Source organism: Antechinus flavipes, chromosome 2 (assembly GCF_016432865.1).
Source record: "Antechinus flavipes isolate AdamAnt ecotype Samford, QLD, Australia chromosome 2, AdamAnt_v2, whole genome shotgun sequence".
Lineage (NCBI taxonomy): Eukaryota > Metazoa > Chordata > Mammalia > Dasyuromorphia > Dasyuridae > Antechinus > Antechinus flavipes.
In genome coordinates this window covers 170978667-170995128 of record NC_067399.1, presented here as the reverse complement: position 1 = coordinate 170995128, position 16462 = coordinate 170978667, and the positions used below count along the sequence as shown (strand labels likewise).

The 16462-nt window shown below is 32.5% G+C and overlaps 1 protein-coding gene across 5 annotated transcripts in view; it reads left to right on the top strand.

Annotated features, from left to right (window-relative positions):
* Positions 1–16462, top strand: part of PLCB4 (phospholipase C beta 4) — a 477498-nt gene that overhangs the window by 418405 nt on the left and 42631 nt on the right. For all 5 annotated transcript variants that reach the window (XM_051975941.1, XM_051975940.1, XM_051975939.1 and 2 more), the window contains 3 exons: positions 1853–1955; positions 4251–4415; positions 7948–8152. In XM_051975941.1, coding sequence (XP_051831901.1) covers positions 1853–1955; positions 4251–4415; positions 7948–8152 — 473 coding nt within the window. The remainder of the gene's footprint in view (positions 1–1852; positions 1956–4250; positions 4416–7947; positions 8153–16462) is intronic.

The window sequence follows — 16462 nt, the reverse complement described above, 5'->3', positions numbered from 1 at the left end:
GCTTCTTGCTCTTTTAACCCTTCTTTTGTTTCTGCTGAGTTGTTTTTCTTTCTTTAGCCTATGAGGGATCGTCCCTGCACAAGATTTTGTTCTTGGCCCTATTCTCTCTCCATGTTCCTTCATTTGGTAGTTTTATCCATTTTCATAGTTTTAATTATCACCTCCAATATATACAATTAATTCCTATAAACTGTCTCCTTGGCTCTTTTTTCTCCCTTGATCCTCAGCCTTGCATTTTCAGTTACTCATTGGGCATTGCTGACAGAGTGTCTCACCAATGCAGAAACTCATTTCTAACTTCCCTGTTTTCAATGATTATTTCTTTAGAAGTCCTCCAGCAGGCTTTTTTTTTTTTTTTTTTTTAGACTCTTATTTTTCCTTCCCCTTCTGATTAGTTGCCCAGTTGTTTTCATTATATTTTTTTCACCTCTGTCTCCTTTTCTCTATCAGTGTGGCCATCACCTTAACCCAGGTTCTTATAATCCTATTCCCTAAGGAAAAGGGTTAGACTATTGGTCTCTATTCTTGACTGTAATGTCTTCATTTCTCCAATCCATCCTTCTTGGCAAGTCTTCACAGAAGCCTTCCTTATTCATGAATATGACAAGTTCAATCCTCTACTGAAAATCTTTAGTAAATCTCTGTTGCTTATAAAATAAAAGAGAAACTCTTTACTCTGGCATCTAATCCCTTTCACAATTCAACATATCTTTCTGACTTTATTTCATGGACTATTTCCTCTTCCTTGATTTCATTTTGCATTCTTCTGTCTCCAGGTCCTTATGGCCTCCCATGCCCCATGCCTAAAATTAATCTCTTCTTATTTTAATATCTGTTTGTTGAAATCTTTCAGTTAGCAATTCCTCTTTGAAACTGAACCCTCTCCCTTCTTCCTTTCTTCCTTGAACCCCCATGGTCACTCTGCTTGGTTTCTCTTATAAATTTAATTATTATTTATCTTGTATTTAGGTATTTACATATGTTTCTTATTCCAACTAGATTGCAAACTTTTTGAGATCTAGGTTGTATTTTTATTTTGCTTCGGTAATCACATAAATGTATGCTTTTTAAGTGTTTAGTAAATATTTGTTGAATAGAATTGTCAGAAAACTCCTGAATGCATTTATAATATTTAATTCTTTGAACTTTTTCATGACCAAAATGCAACTTTCACTATTCTGTATTTTATAGCACCGTGGGTACAACAACTAGTTTTCTACTTATGTTTTGTATGAGTTCACCTGTGTAATCAATATTTTGCTTATCTTCTCAAAGGTAGGGGAGGGGCAGGAAAGAGAAATGGAATTTGGGACTGAAAATTTTTAAAAATAAATGTAAAATTTTTTACATTAGGAAATATTTAACCAAGTATATAAAAATACATTAAAATTTTCTTTCAAAATTCTTTGAAATATTTTTCTTTAAATAAAAACATGATCAACCATTAATTTGATGCTTTTGAATATGAAACAAGTGACTTAACCATGGGCTTCCATAGCATCTTGAATTACTAGTCAACCTAATAAACATTGACCTTTCTTTAATGGTGCCTCAAAGTGAAATTTATGTGGTCTTTATAAAATCTGAGGCTACAATTTCATCTAGATATTAATTTCATGCCTTTGTCCCAGTGGTTTCAGTACATAATTCAGCATATAAATGTTAATGACAGTATATGGAAGAAAGAACAGTTTGACTTTGAATGTCCCTGGTGAAACTGAGAAGAGTAGATAGGTAATATGAATAGTTAGAGCAATTAAACCCTCTTTTCTCTCAACTACACAAGCAACTATGGCTATGAAGATATTGACAGTCACAAAAACAAAATTGTTCATGTTTTTCTTTATATCAGGTATCTTCTCAAACCAGATTTCATGCGACGGCCAGATCGAACATTTGATCCTTTCTCTGAAACACCTGTAGATGGTGTTATTGCAGCTACTTGTTCAGTGCAGGTAAAGATTGGTCTTAGATTTCTGAGTAATCCAAATATTATATTCTAGCTTTTTAAAAAGTCTTATTTGTAGCACGTGGACATAAACTAAGTGGGTTCCATTGATTTGTTTTTTACTTATTATTTTCACTTCCTCTTAAGACATCTGTGTTTATATGGGTTGAATATAATGTTCTGTAGACTAATTAGTAATAATATGTCACTCATTTAAAATGAGCCAATAAGTGATTAGAGATCTCCTCTTTCTTATGGTTCTGAAGTCAAGAATCATTATGGAATAAATTCTTCAGTAGTTATAATTTCTATTGGAAGAAGTGGCTAGCAATAGATTCTCATGAGGTCTCATGATGCCTCATAAGATAATGAGCTCTCCATCATGAAAATTATTCATGAAGAGATTAGATGATCATTTAATAAGATACTGAAAAAAGACTTCTAAATTGATAGTATTGAATTCTAGGAATATTTCATAGTCCAATTAATATCAAGACAAATCTTACTAAGGACAATAGAATAATTGTTCTTTGTGGTTAATAAATTTCTGTGAATTTGTCATTTTATAGTGGATTTGACTTACAACTATTTCATCCTTTGATCCTTGCATTATGTTAATAAACATGAATTTATAGAGCACTATAAAAATTTGTATTAAAATGTAGAATAAATATTTTCAGAAATCCCAGGAAGCATCTTACCTATAGCTATTTTTTTTAATGATCTATAATTTAATTCACTAGTTGGAAATTCTGAATATTAGGTCCCATGAAAAAGTTTTGCCAAATGATTTGCAGTCAATTGAAATGTAAACTAACCCCCAAATAAAACATATAGAATAAAAGAAACAAAAACACTTATCCTTTAGTGTGTAACCAACATTTTGTTAATATGTTTGTTGTGGTTGTTATTTTTAAGTCACATCTAACTCCTTGGGATTCCATTTGGGGTTTTCTTGGAAAGGTTTGCCATTTCCTTCTCCAACTATTTAATGGATCACTAACTGAGGCAAACAGGTTTAAATGACATGCTCAAGGTCACATAGGTAATATGCTAGGTAACATGTATCTGAACCCAGATTTGAACACCCATTAAGGAGTCTTCCTAATTCCAGGCCATGCACTCTATCTGCTGTGCCTGCTATATTAATTTTTGGTTAATATAGGAAGGAATTTTTTTAATGGAAAATTCATGAACTATGATTCTCTTTTGACCCTATTGGATCTGTGGTTTCATCTATATGAAGAATTCCCATTATAAACTCTCCCTCCACCAATGCAAGTTGGCAGTCTGTTGTTTTTGTTTTGTTTTGTTTTGTTTGAAGATGGGGGATGGTCAAAGAAAGATTAAGGACTTTGCTCATGATCTCACAGATGAAATAAGCCAATGTTAGTAGTTGAATTCATGTCTTCATAAATGACTCTGAGCCCAGCTCAGATATATCTGTATCATGTTTTCTACTTTTTTAAAAACACTTTCATATTCATTACAATTTTTAATATACACTTTATATGTTTGAATTTTATAAATATTACATTTTATGCCAAATTCAGTAAATATTCTCTTGGAGATTCACCACTCTAATTAGGGCTAAAGGTTTTGTTGAAATTAATATTTAGCTATCTTTTATATAGTGCTTTAAGGTTGCAGAGGACTTTATAAGTATCATCTCACTGTATCCTCACAGCAACCCTGAAAGTTTTTACAGCCATTTTACAGATGAAGAAATTGAAGCAGATTGGTTACATTGCATACCTAAGGGTCATACAGCTATTAAGAATCTGAGTTTAGATTCAAACTTAGGTTTTCATAACTCCAATCCCTGCACTCTATTCACTGTACAATTCTAGCAGGAGTACAATTCATAAGTTTACACACTACTATGTTATCCAAAGTAGTGATGTTAAATTCAAATTGAAACATATCCCTACAGTTGGCATATTGACTTATCTATTTACTATTAATTAATATTATCTAATTAGTATTATATTTTGTTTTACATTTTCCAATTACATTTTAAATTGGTTCAAAACCTAATCAGGAATTTGGGACTGGGGTCAATGGGCTTCAAGTTTGACACCTTTGACCTATATTTTAGTCTCAAATTGAGATGATTCCTTTCAACTAGAATTATTCATATTGAGAATCATTAATTGTCCCATATATGTTTTGGATCTACTGCTACTATTTAGTTATTAAATCAGTACCCTTATCTTTATGTAATTGACTGTGGAGGATTGGGGTTTGGATGTGTTTAAATCATTAAACCACTATTCTCATCAGAGTTGTGTTTTTATTTCAGGTTATATCAGGACAGTTCTTATCTGATAAGAAAATTGGTACGTATGTAGAAGTGGATATGTACGGTTTGCCCACAGACACTATACGGAAGGAGTTTCGAACACGTATGGTTATGAACAATGGTCTCAATCCTGTTTACAATGAGGAATCATTCGTATTCCGAAAGGTAGGATATTTTCAATATGTCTGGCTCAATACACTAACTTTTGAGCCATATTTTAGAACACAGAAGATATAAGGTGTAGTGGCTGAATTAATCCACAAGCTTTTTTTTTCTTCTTCTTCTTCTAATGGATAAGTTCTGTAGCTGTCATATGATTTTTTTTTTTTCTGTTTGGCTTTTCCTTCTTTTTGGCTTTCTCCTCCTTCCTGGAGGAACTCACTTACTTCGTTGACAATGCCTGTGCTCCAGGTATGCAGTCTGCTCAGAATGAGCCCCCGCTGGCGGACACCAACAATCCTTGGAGATATCTTCTTCCCTGCCCTGGCAGTGGCTGGTATCTTGCACTATTCCTTCAGCCAAGAGGGCAGGTGAGATGCTACATCCAAAGCTAAGGTCAATGTCTTCCCATGGATAAGTTGGTATGGTGCTGCTCCTCCCAATCTAGTGGCACCTGCCTCCACCTGTAGACTGTGTGCATCATGTATTTTCCCCCCACTTATCCTGACAGTGTATGCTGGGTCCCAAGAGAGATCACAGTCATCATATCAAATGTTTGGTTTTTATTTCTCAGTTGTATTTTTCTTTTTTTTTAATTTATCGTCAATTGGAGTTTCATCAAAAATCTATGTGTCAACAGTGCTGTCCCCAAGAATGTGCATTTTCTCTCCTAACTGTTCTGGTGTCTCACCTAAAGTGATTATTTTTTCCTTTAGGAACATGTTTGTTTTGTTGTTGTTGTTTTTCCTCAGGTGGCCATGATACTAAACCACTTTCTATATATCATGTAACATAAATAACCTATTTCCTTTAGCATCATTTCATGGCAATGACAGGCATAATGATATAGTATGTGGGATTCAGAGGACCAGAGGAGTCAACTGTCACTTCCTTTCTACCTGTGTGACTTAAGAGTTAGTCACTTAACCTCTCAAGCCTCAATCTCCCCATTTGAGAAAAAAATGATGGGAATGAGTTGAATGAGTTTACTAGGATCACTTCTAGCTCTAAATTTCTGATCCCTAATTTCTTTTTGAGTTATTAATCCTTCGATTTTAATCATTTAGATTATCTAATTTAAGTAAAATAATTTCCTTCCTGATTCAAATATAGCAAACTTGCCTTAACAATTCAGTACCACCTCAGTAGAGGGATATAGATGAAGTTAGCCCATTCAGCCTGTTTTGAATGCTGGTGTGTCTTTTGGGCTGAATAATTTAATAATAATCTTAATAATTTCTATATACTCTGCAAGGTGGAATCTGATTGCTTTATATGTTATATGTATATTATCCATTTCTATATCCTCTGTGAGGGGTTATCTGATATATATATATAATATATATATATTATATATATATATACACATACATATATATGTATGTATATATTATATATGTATGTATGTGTATATATATATATATATATATATATATATATATATATTATATATATATATATTTGCATACCCATACACACACACATACATACAAGTCCTTCATGTCTTTGTAAATTGTAGTTTTCTTGGTTGCAATGGTCAGATCTATTGCATTAGGAAAAGTGTCTCTTGGTATAAACATCCACACACATCTGAAAATATAAAGAAATACTTGATGATGATGATGATGATGACAAATGGCATTTATATGTCATATTAAAGTTTACAGAGAGCTTTTCATATATTTGGAAAGCAATTGCTAAACCTGGAATCAAGACGACAAGTTTGAATTCAGCTTCAGACACTTATTTTGGACAAGTCACAACTTTTTGTCAGTCTCAGATTCCTTGTCTATAAATTGGAGATAAAGTATTTAGCTTCATGGTTGTTTTAAGGATCAAATGAGATCAATACTTTGCAAACCCTTACATGCTATACAAATGCTAATTGTTAATACTTTTATTATTGTTATTGCATTTGAACAATTAGCATCCTTATCAAGATGGTATTACAGATATCATTATCCCCATTTTACAGATGTTTGAATTGAGGCTAAGAGAGGTTAATGAATCAACTCTGAGTTGGAAAAGGCTGCCTAGACCATTCTATAAATAAAAAAAAAAAAAAAAAAAAAGATTTCCTTCTCCCACATCATTCAATCTTTTTTTGAAGAATTCCTAAAGCATTTCATTCTACTCTTAAGTAGATTTAATTGTTAGAAAGCTTTTCTTTTCTTTCCCCTTAAATCAAGCCTAAATTTTCTTCCTTACAGGGATCACTTAATTCTGGTTTCATGTAAAAAATATATATATATTCCTTTTTTATATATCATCCTTCTTATGATTTGTGCATAGTCACATAGCTACAAAAAATCAGAGGCAGGATTTAAATCTAGGTCTGACTAAACCCCACACTCTCTATACTGCTACATACCACTGACAAAGAAACTTCTTTCCATTTCTGTTAATATAACTGAACCCTGGTTTATGAAGGTTTTGTTTTTATCATTTTAAAACTAAAATTCTGCTTTGCTTCATAATATAACTTGTATTGACTTGCATTTAAAAAAAAAGATTTTTTTTTTCTTTCTTTTGCAATCACCCCCATGAAATTAGTTTCTACTTTGTAGGAAGTCCATATAGGGAGTAGTTAGGGACCAGTTAGTTGAGTCTTAGGTTCTCATTAAATAATCATGAAATCAGATTAGGATTGTGAACCATGGAGTTGGATGGGTTTTCCACTGGCCAGTAAGCCATTCTGCCTATCTTTAGCCAGAATGTTCAACTTGACCCAGATGAGCTGACTCCTCCCATGCCAGTGAGAGAAGGTCCTCACTGATTCCAGAAGGTACAAAATGTGTGGAGTTTTGTTTTATTGTCTTGCTCTTTTGTAATATATATAATACATAATAATAATATATAAGAATAAAACTTCTGCCATTTAAATTCAGATTTTTGTGTTCAGTCATTCTATTTGGAGTAAAAGAAGGTATCTTGAGGAGGTCAGAATATTATTTATGATTTATGGCTGGTGAATTTTTTTTCAGTTTAATAGCAGAAAATCTCCAAGATCTCAAAATTACAGGAACCTACCTTACCTGACTCTCATTCATAGATTAATGTTCTTTAAGGTTCAGATAATTGTTTCAAGGATATTTTCTATGCCCTTAAAAATAATGAGACATAAACATCAGGAGGCAGAAACTGGGGATAGTTGAAACAGTATTGGACTAGGAATTGGGGGACCTGGGTGTAAGTCCTGGTTCTGGCACTAACTTGCCATATAACCTTGAACAAGTAACTGTTTATGTTTCATTTTTTTTAATCAGTAAAATAAGCAATTGGATCTAAATTCTCTAAAAGTTCTTTTCTAGCTTTAAAATGCTGTGACTGTTTGACCATTGACCACCTAACAATTTAATAGAAAGTCTATCTGACTTTAGAAATATTAAAGATGTTTAATGAATATATATTCTGGCCAGTGACAGTAGAGTATATAGCCAAAGCTATATGGTTGAGGTCCAAAATAACTAGAACAATGACACTTGGTAACTGACCATATTATTTTGGTCTGTGAAAACTTCTTTTCTTTGATTAACAGGTTATTCTCCCTGATCTGGCTGTCTTGAGAATAGCTGTGTATGATGACAACAACAAGCTGATTGGTCAAAGAATCCTCCCTCTTGATGGCCTCCAGGCAGGCTACAGACACATTTCTCTTCGAAATGAAGGGAATAAACCATTATCACTGCCAACTGTTTTCTGCAACATTGTGCTTAAAACATATGTGCCAGATGGTTTTGGAGGTAAGTAAACACTTGCAAGTGAATTATGGTGTGTAGGTTTTTCCAAAAACCAAGAATTTGAAAAGCCCCTAAAACAACAGGTTTATATATTTAGAAATAAAAGATCATCTTTGAGGTCAATTAGTCTGGCAACCTCATTTTACTACTGAGGAAAGAGGCCCAGAGAAATCAATTGATTTACCGGAAGTCACATTAGAAATTAGTAGCTATATGATTTGAACTTGTCCTCTGACCCCATGATAACACTTTCCCACTGGACCACACTGAAAAGTTCTACTAACAAATAAAGTGACTGAATAAATTACTTCACCTCTCCTGGTTTCTAGTAAAATGTGGCTTTCATATTCTGAATTGCCTATTAATCCTTACAAATGTTTTGATAAAGGGTACATCCATACTGACAATCAAAACGAACTAAAGAATATAAAGTCAACAATTGCTGAGTGTTAGCATCCACATACAACTTCGCCAAAAGATATAAATTGCATTCATTCTTCTTTGCCTGAGTTTTCCTTCAAATCCACAAGGGAGCGCTGCTTTTACAGCACTTCTGTCAGCAAACTTAGGAGCTGTTGATGGTTTTTGGCAAAAACTTTAAATAAACTGAACCAAAAACCACAGTAAACTGAACGTTTCTGCTAATCCCAGCTGAATCCGTTTTTTAAATTACATCACTTAAATTTACTAAAGATTAACAAACACAAATAAACATTTAGCCAGTCTGAACCAAAACTGAATCTACACATCTTTAAAATCTATCAACTAGAACATTACAATGATCTTAGCAGAAGCATGGATTATAGTATTGTTAAAATGATGTAGCCTAACATGTCATTCTACAAATAGAGAAACAGATGCCCAATGAAGATTGTAACTTGTCTAAGAGAACATAGGTATCATATAGTCAATATCTGGTGTGTATATTAATGCTCATCTATCCAAAAAAATGTAAGTTTCTTATGGATAATAATCATGTTTTGTCTTCTAAGAACATTATAGAGACTCTTGAATGGATGGAAATTTAATATTGAATTTATCTGGAATTCATCCTTCAAGCAACTGTAGCTTTACTGATTCAACTCTATCCTAAAACTGTAAAAAGTAAAAGAGACTTCTGAGAGGTCAAAACTTGTCTATTGGAAAAACATATTCAGCCTCTAAGTCTCACCTAAATAGCAATATATAAAATAAAGCAAGTGATCAAAAGGGAGAAAATAATGAAGACAAAAAGAAAGGAAAGGATACAGAACAATAGCAAACAGCCTGAAGAAATCTTAGGAGCTATATTGTGTGTACCAAAGCATCAAAAAGACCTACACACCTCAGCCACCCAAGAGATTGTACTGTATTAGAGCACAATATACTAATTATGTACTATTCATAGTGATTACTGTGATTCAGCAAGAGCAGGTTGAATTATGTTCTCTGTTCTCTGTTTAAGAAAGCAGGAAAAGTGTAGCACATTTTAGAAATGTTTCCATGAGAAATAATTAAATTTTTAAGCTTTGACACTTAAGGGGCTAAACTTAATTTATCTATAAAATTTACTTATGTGAAATATTCCATTAGCCTATAATGCTAGATAAATGAAATCTGTATGAGATTATTAGATGATTTAGAACGTTCTAGACTTGGTCCAAAAGTATTTAGAACACCTGATATTAGATTGTCCATTCTTCATTTTAGTAAAATTTAGGATTGTTTTCCTTAATGCTAGGATTTTTTCACTTTTGCCACATTTAGTACAATGGATGTTATAATTAGAATCCTTTTCCATCCATGCTGGTGATGGACCTGTATTTAACTATTTAGTCTTAAACTTAATATTCACCAAGTAACTGATCAAGGATTTTTGGTTATTCATTTACCTTTGAGGCCAAAGAGCAAACATGATAGTTTAAAATTGATCTTAATCCTTGGAGAACTTTAATTCAAAAATAGAATGAGGGCTTCCATTTTCTTAATTTCTATGTAGTCCTTTGATATAACTAAGAATAAGTCATTGGTTTGGGCATTGAGAATTAATTTCAGGTTTTTAATCTATTAAATTGAAAAATTTTAGGAAATAGAATTTATGGAAATCAGAGTATCAAATCTCTTTGAAATCCTTGCATATAAGTTCTGACTTAGTGAATTCAAAATTTCCATTATGGAAAAAATGCTTTAGAGCAGTGGTGTCAAACTCAAACACAGATTCCTACAGGCAGCATATTGACTTAGAAAACCACAAATGAACATTATATTGTATTTTATGAGTCTCCTAAGCATGACACTTCAATTTTTCTATTTAAAGCATTCTGACTCCTTATCCTGGTCAATTACAAAGAACAAGTTCAAAATGAAACTTCCAGCCCCTTACATATAAACATTCTCTGCAGAAGGGTCATAGCGGAAGTGTTACCATTTCTCTGAGCTAGTAGGAGTTCATAGAAATTGTTTTTTGCTAAAAATGTAGGAGATTCTCCCGTGGAAACTAGAGAGTGTGTTACAGATGTAGGGAGAATAACTCAGGTTGGAGATTTTATGTGGAAAAATAAGGATTAGTACCAAGAGACAACCATCTTTTTTCATGGAATACATAAGATAATACCTTTTTAAAAATGGACAAGGGAAATACATTTTTATTTGGTAAGATTCTGTTAATAAGAATTTGCTCCTTGTGAACAATTTGACTCATTTGGGAAATCAAATCCCTCTGTAATGGCATAAAATGATGGTTTCTAAAATTATTTGTTCTCAATTTTCCAGAGAATACATTAGTTCTGATAGCCTTTAAAGAGTCATTCAGCAAATTCAGTTAAGGCTTTTGGCTTAATTCTTGACTTATGAGGAAATGCCATGGGCCTCCAAATTTTATATAAACATTTTATAAAACATTTGATTAAAAACTTTCTTTGAAATTATTTTGCCTCATTACAAATAAGTTTAAACATCCTTGAAAGCCTTTTTTAAATTTAAATTTTAAAATTTTCCAAAATGGTCTTGCCAAAGAGAAAAACTCTTCCTATGAAATCTGAATGTTAAGGATGGATTCGCTCTAAATGCTTATATGACCACTATAAGTCATCTACTTTCCTATACAAATAGGTCCATAACGTTTCAATAAATCAATCAGATTCACAAGAAATTGGTGCTGTTCAAGTTTATACTGCTTACAAGAACTTCACAAATTTTCCTTATGGGAAGTTTAGGGTTACTATTCAATTTGATGTAATTCAATAGGTATTTATTAAGTATCTATTATGTAAAAAGTAATATTCCTGTCTGAAGATATGAAGAAAAAAATAAATATTCTCTGTGTTTTAAAGAGCTATTGTTGAGGACCTCCTCTCAAAAGGCATATGTTACAAAAAACTTTTATAACCAGCTACTCTAATATTACAGAACAAAATTCTAGTCTTTGTTTATGTTTGATTTTCTCTTAAAAGTTTTAAAATCTGCTATTTATTTCTTTATTAATGAATGTTCAGTGGAGGAAATATTTAATTTACTTTCAGCTAAGAAGTATCAGATTTAAAATGTCTTAATAGTGTTAATGTCTATCATTAAGACCCAGGAGGCCCGTGGATTGTAAAACTTTTAAAGATTTATTTTAAAGATTAGTAAAGCTTCAGTAAGTTGACATTTTTATGATTTCATCAATGTAAGTATTTTCTCAAACAATGCATCCCATGAAGTTCCATGCCCCACTCTTAAATTTTTAATGGAAATCTACTCATCATGACCAGTTTTTAGTTCAGCACTCCCCAAACTTTCTGTTTTCCCTCACTATTATATGAGCAGCCAGTTTCTCTCTCTCTCTCTCTCTCTTTCTCTCTCTCTCTCTCTCTCTCTCTCTCTCTCTCTCTCTCTCTTTTGGTTCCTGCATTCCCCAGTAATATTCCATTCCATTTCGTATGTACAAGACATTAAGACAGAATTCTGCCTTGTACTCTGCTAATCATGAGTCATCATGAACAGTAATATATAGCCTTTTAGTACATTGGCATTTTTAGAGAGAGAAAATGACATACCATATGTGAGGATTAATAAGTAAACCAATATTGCTGAATCATTGAGTATATTAAGAGGAGTAATGTGTTAAAAACCTGGATGGTAGAAAGGATCAGATCATTAAGAACGTTAAATGACAAAGGACTTTATATTTTAGCCTAGATGTAGTAGGGAGCAATTGGAGTTTTTATAGGAAGAGTAAGTGAAATAGTTAGACCTATACTTTGGGAAAAAAAACTTTGGCAATTGAGTAGAGGGTAGCTTGGAGGACAATTAGAGTTGAGCCAACAAGATTAACAATACCATTGCAATAGTCCATGAGAGAGGATCAAAAGTAGGATTATGGCTATGAATGGAGAGAAGAAAACATATATGAGGAGTATTATACAGAAAGAAATTACAAAAATTGACAGTTGATTGAATAGATGAAGTAAGTGAATTTGAGCTATCAAAAAAGTCAATGAGGTTGCAAAAGTGATAAGGAATATATATTGACATATTCTATGTGATAGGGAAGCAAAGAAAAAGCAAGGAGCTTATAGTCTAATGGAAAAGATGAGTATAAGTAAATTGATGCAGGTAAAATAGATGGAAGATAGCCCTAAGCTGAGAAGCTGAGAAAGAAGACTAGAAAAGACTAGTTCTTGCTAGTAATGGGAAAGTTCATTTAGAGGTCTGAGTTTGGGAATAGTTGTACTGAGTTCTTTTTTTTTTTTAAATATATGAAGATGCCTACAGGACATCCATTTTGAAATCCTAAGAGGCAGTTGGTCATTGAGACTATAACTCAGGAGAGAGAGTGACAATTAGAGAGATTGAAATCATTTGCTTAATGATGATAATTGAATCCTTGATAACTGATGGGTAACTGAGATAGTACTAAAAGAAAAATAGAAGAAATCCCAGAAAAGAGCCCAAAAGACACCCACATATATAGAACATGACATGAAGAACTAGTAAAGGAGACTGAAAAGGAACTAACTAATATTGAGATGTTCCTTATATAAAATTGCACTCTTCCTGTTCAATCACAAATTAATTACTGACATACATTTTTTAATCCATTGCCTCCACCCAACACAAACCAGATTCTTCTATCCTTAGCATCTCTTCACCCACCTCAAACAAAATATTTACAAAAACTTCAAAGAACATATATACAAGACCAAACCTATATACATATTACATCCTTCATGTGATCAAGGAAGTTGAAGAAATGCCCTTCCACTGCCTTCATCTCCATAATAACTGTGGCTTTCCATGTAACTACCATTTAGGTTCATTGCTCTAGAAGTACAATTAACCAATGGGGGCCCTTAGAAATTATTTCTTTGTTTCAGTAGCCTTTTTTCTGTCTTTTGAAAAACTAAATGTTTTATAAGAAAGTAACAGGTATAATCTAGGGAAAAGGTGACTCAAAATTTCTGTGAACAAAATAATAAATCTTTTTTATTTTCCTTTCCTTGATAAAGCTACATTGCCTATCAATCAAAATACAATTAAAAAAAAGAAAATCAATTGATAAGCTCTATAGGCACTGCTAAGTCAAATGCCAGTTGGCCTATTGGATTACTGGTATTATTTTAATTGCTTTATCACAGAGGAAAAAAGACACTGAAGATATCCATTACAGCTTTGAATTACTGGTGAAATATTGGTGGCCTAGAGAAAAGATATACTTACTCTGCTGCCAAAGACTGGAAACAGTTCCTGTACTAATGAGTATTAAATGAGTCTTCAGTATTTCTTCTTTTCCCATCCACTGTTGCTTTTGATTCTTGCTTGTTTTATTCTTTTCTGAATGCCTAGTAGTAGGGTCTTTAAAAAAAAAAAAAAAAATCTGAGCTTAAATGATGCTTTCAATAGTACCCAGAAATTTATCATTATATTTAAAAGTAATTTTCAAGTCTTTGTCCTTGAGTTCATACCTCTTTGTTCTCTCAAAAAAGGGAACAATTCTTATCTTCTCTTCCCTAATGAGTTGTTATCTTTCCTTCCATAACCCGTTAAGTAGACAGCTTATTTCCTTTCCCACTTTCCTAATGGGTTCTACAAGGAAACTCCTACTCCATTCCTTCTCCCTTGAACTCTACTGAATTCAAACCTTTCCAAAATCATGCTGGCCAACTTGTTCTTAAATACTCAAGAGAAAAGAATCAGTATCATATTCATTGCTTCCATCAAGAAGCTCTGCTATTCAAAAACCTAACTTAAATTCTTCTGGCTATGATTGAAAGCTATTGCTTCTGTTTCAGTATTCAGTTGTAAAACCTGTTCCCTCTTAAGCAGGATAGTAATGATTCTCTACTTCAAGTATTCAAGCAAAATGTCTAATATAAAACTCGATTTTCTCATGAGTTGCTGATTTTTATCCTTACTGTAAAGCACTTGAAAAGAGAAAATCTAGTTTTCTACTGTACCTATTTCTAACTCACACATAATTAATTTGTATTCAAAGTAATAATAAGAAAGTTACCTAGGTGGCATGATGAATACATCATCTATACCTGTCCATCAGAAAGACCTGTATTAAATGTTGCATCAGACACTAATGTTTCACTGTAGTTTCACTGCCTCAATTTTTTCACCAGTAAAATGGGGATAATAATAGAACCTATCTCCCAGACTTGTGAGTATCAAATGCAATAACATTTGTGAAGCAGTTAGCATAGTGCCTGATATATAGTAAATGCTGTATAAATATTAGTTATTATTATTGTTGTTGTTAATTATATTGTTATCTCCAAGAGTCTGTGAGGATTAAATGAGATAATATTTGGAAGGAATTTTATAGAGTTTAAAGTGTGATATTAATGCTGGCTATTATTAGTGTTCATTATGTAACATAGAAGGAACAAACCTGGAAAAAACCTTGCTACACAGCCTTGCCAGTCATGGAACTAGTTGACACATTCCTGAGTTGCTTCTTAAGGATATGATTCATTTTTTCCTGTCTTTGAATTTTCAAACTCTCTGAAAGATTATTGATGAACTATTGTTTTCTTATTTTCTTCATAACTAAGCAATCTTTAATGATCTGTTGGTTTTTTAATTTTTCATATCTCCCATAGCAGAAAGAAAATAAAGCAATGATAAAATCTTTATTATTCAGATATTATTCCTCCAGAATCCCCAAGGTCCAAAAGAATTGCAATATTTCTAATAGTAGCTCATGAAAGATAATCATTTTCACAGTTTCCTCATTTATAGAACAGGAATGATAATCCTTTCACTGCCAAGTTTCAGGGTTGTGAGAAAAGTATTTTATAAACTCCACAGAATGATATGTTTTTCTTCCCAATCTTCTTATTAATAACTATCAACATCTAGTTTTTATATGCCATTGTAAGATTTTTAAAGCACATTACATGTTACTTCATTAGTCTTTACCAATAATCCTGTGAGGAAGGGACTATAGTTATCTCCATTTTAGAGATGAGGTTGAGAAAGAGTAAATGATTGACCCAGTGTCACATAGCTAAGGGTTTTCCTCACTCCTCAGTTATTCCATTGCTCTACCTAGTTATATGGTTTCTTATTTTTATCAGGATTATTGTATATTGAGTAAATACTCTATGGGAGTTAAGTAACCAATTAACTTGAACAAGTAAGCTGGAAAAGAGATCAAAATTACAATATAATTGTAAAATTACATTACAAAAGTAGAATGAAGGCTCTTGTTTCCTTCATTTCTATTCATTTCCCAAATGAAAATTATCATACAAAAGTGAAATATATTATAATTGGTTGTATTTGCACAAGCCATTGAAAGGCTATCTTTGATTACCCGGTGGTATATAGTGCATATTATTTATTATACAGGAGAAGCCCTATACATAAAAGTGATTCCAAAGAAGAGACATGACAGCATAAGCAACAGGTGTAGCATTAGTAGGTTGTGAGTAATAGATATCTAACTTTTCTGTCAGAGGAGAGTCCTGGTGATAAGAGAGAAGAGTCTAAGGTGCTGTTATTTAGACAAAACTGCATAAGGTCTCCTTTTTTTTTTTCTTTTTTTACTCTCTTTGTATCCTCAGTGTTTAGCACAATAAATTCTTATTAATTGCTTATTGATTCAATTTGATAGCTCTGCTGAGGAGGGATGAAAAAGCACAAAAGAAAAATAGGAGAGGAACAAATACCTGTACTGACTATTGTACTGATGTCAGTACCTCAGGAATTTCTCTTAGTACTATGTTAAGGACAATTTAGCAATCAGATTGATAATTTAGGTATTTATTATAATAACAGACTAAGCCACAATGCTATATGGTGGAATAGAATAGTTAGTATAATAATTGTGTATACATCAATCAA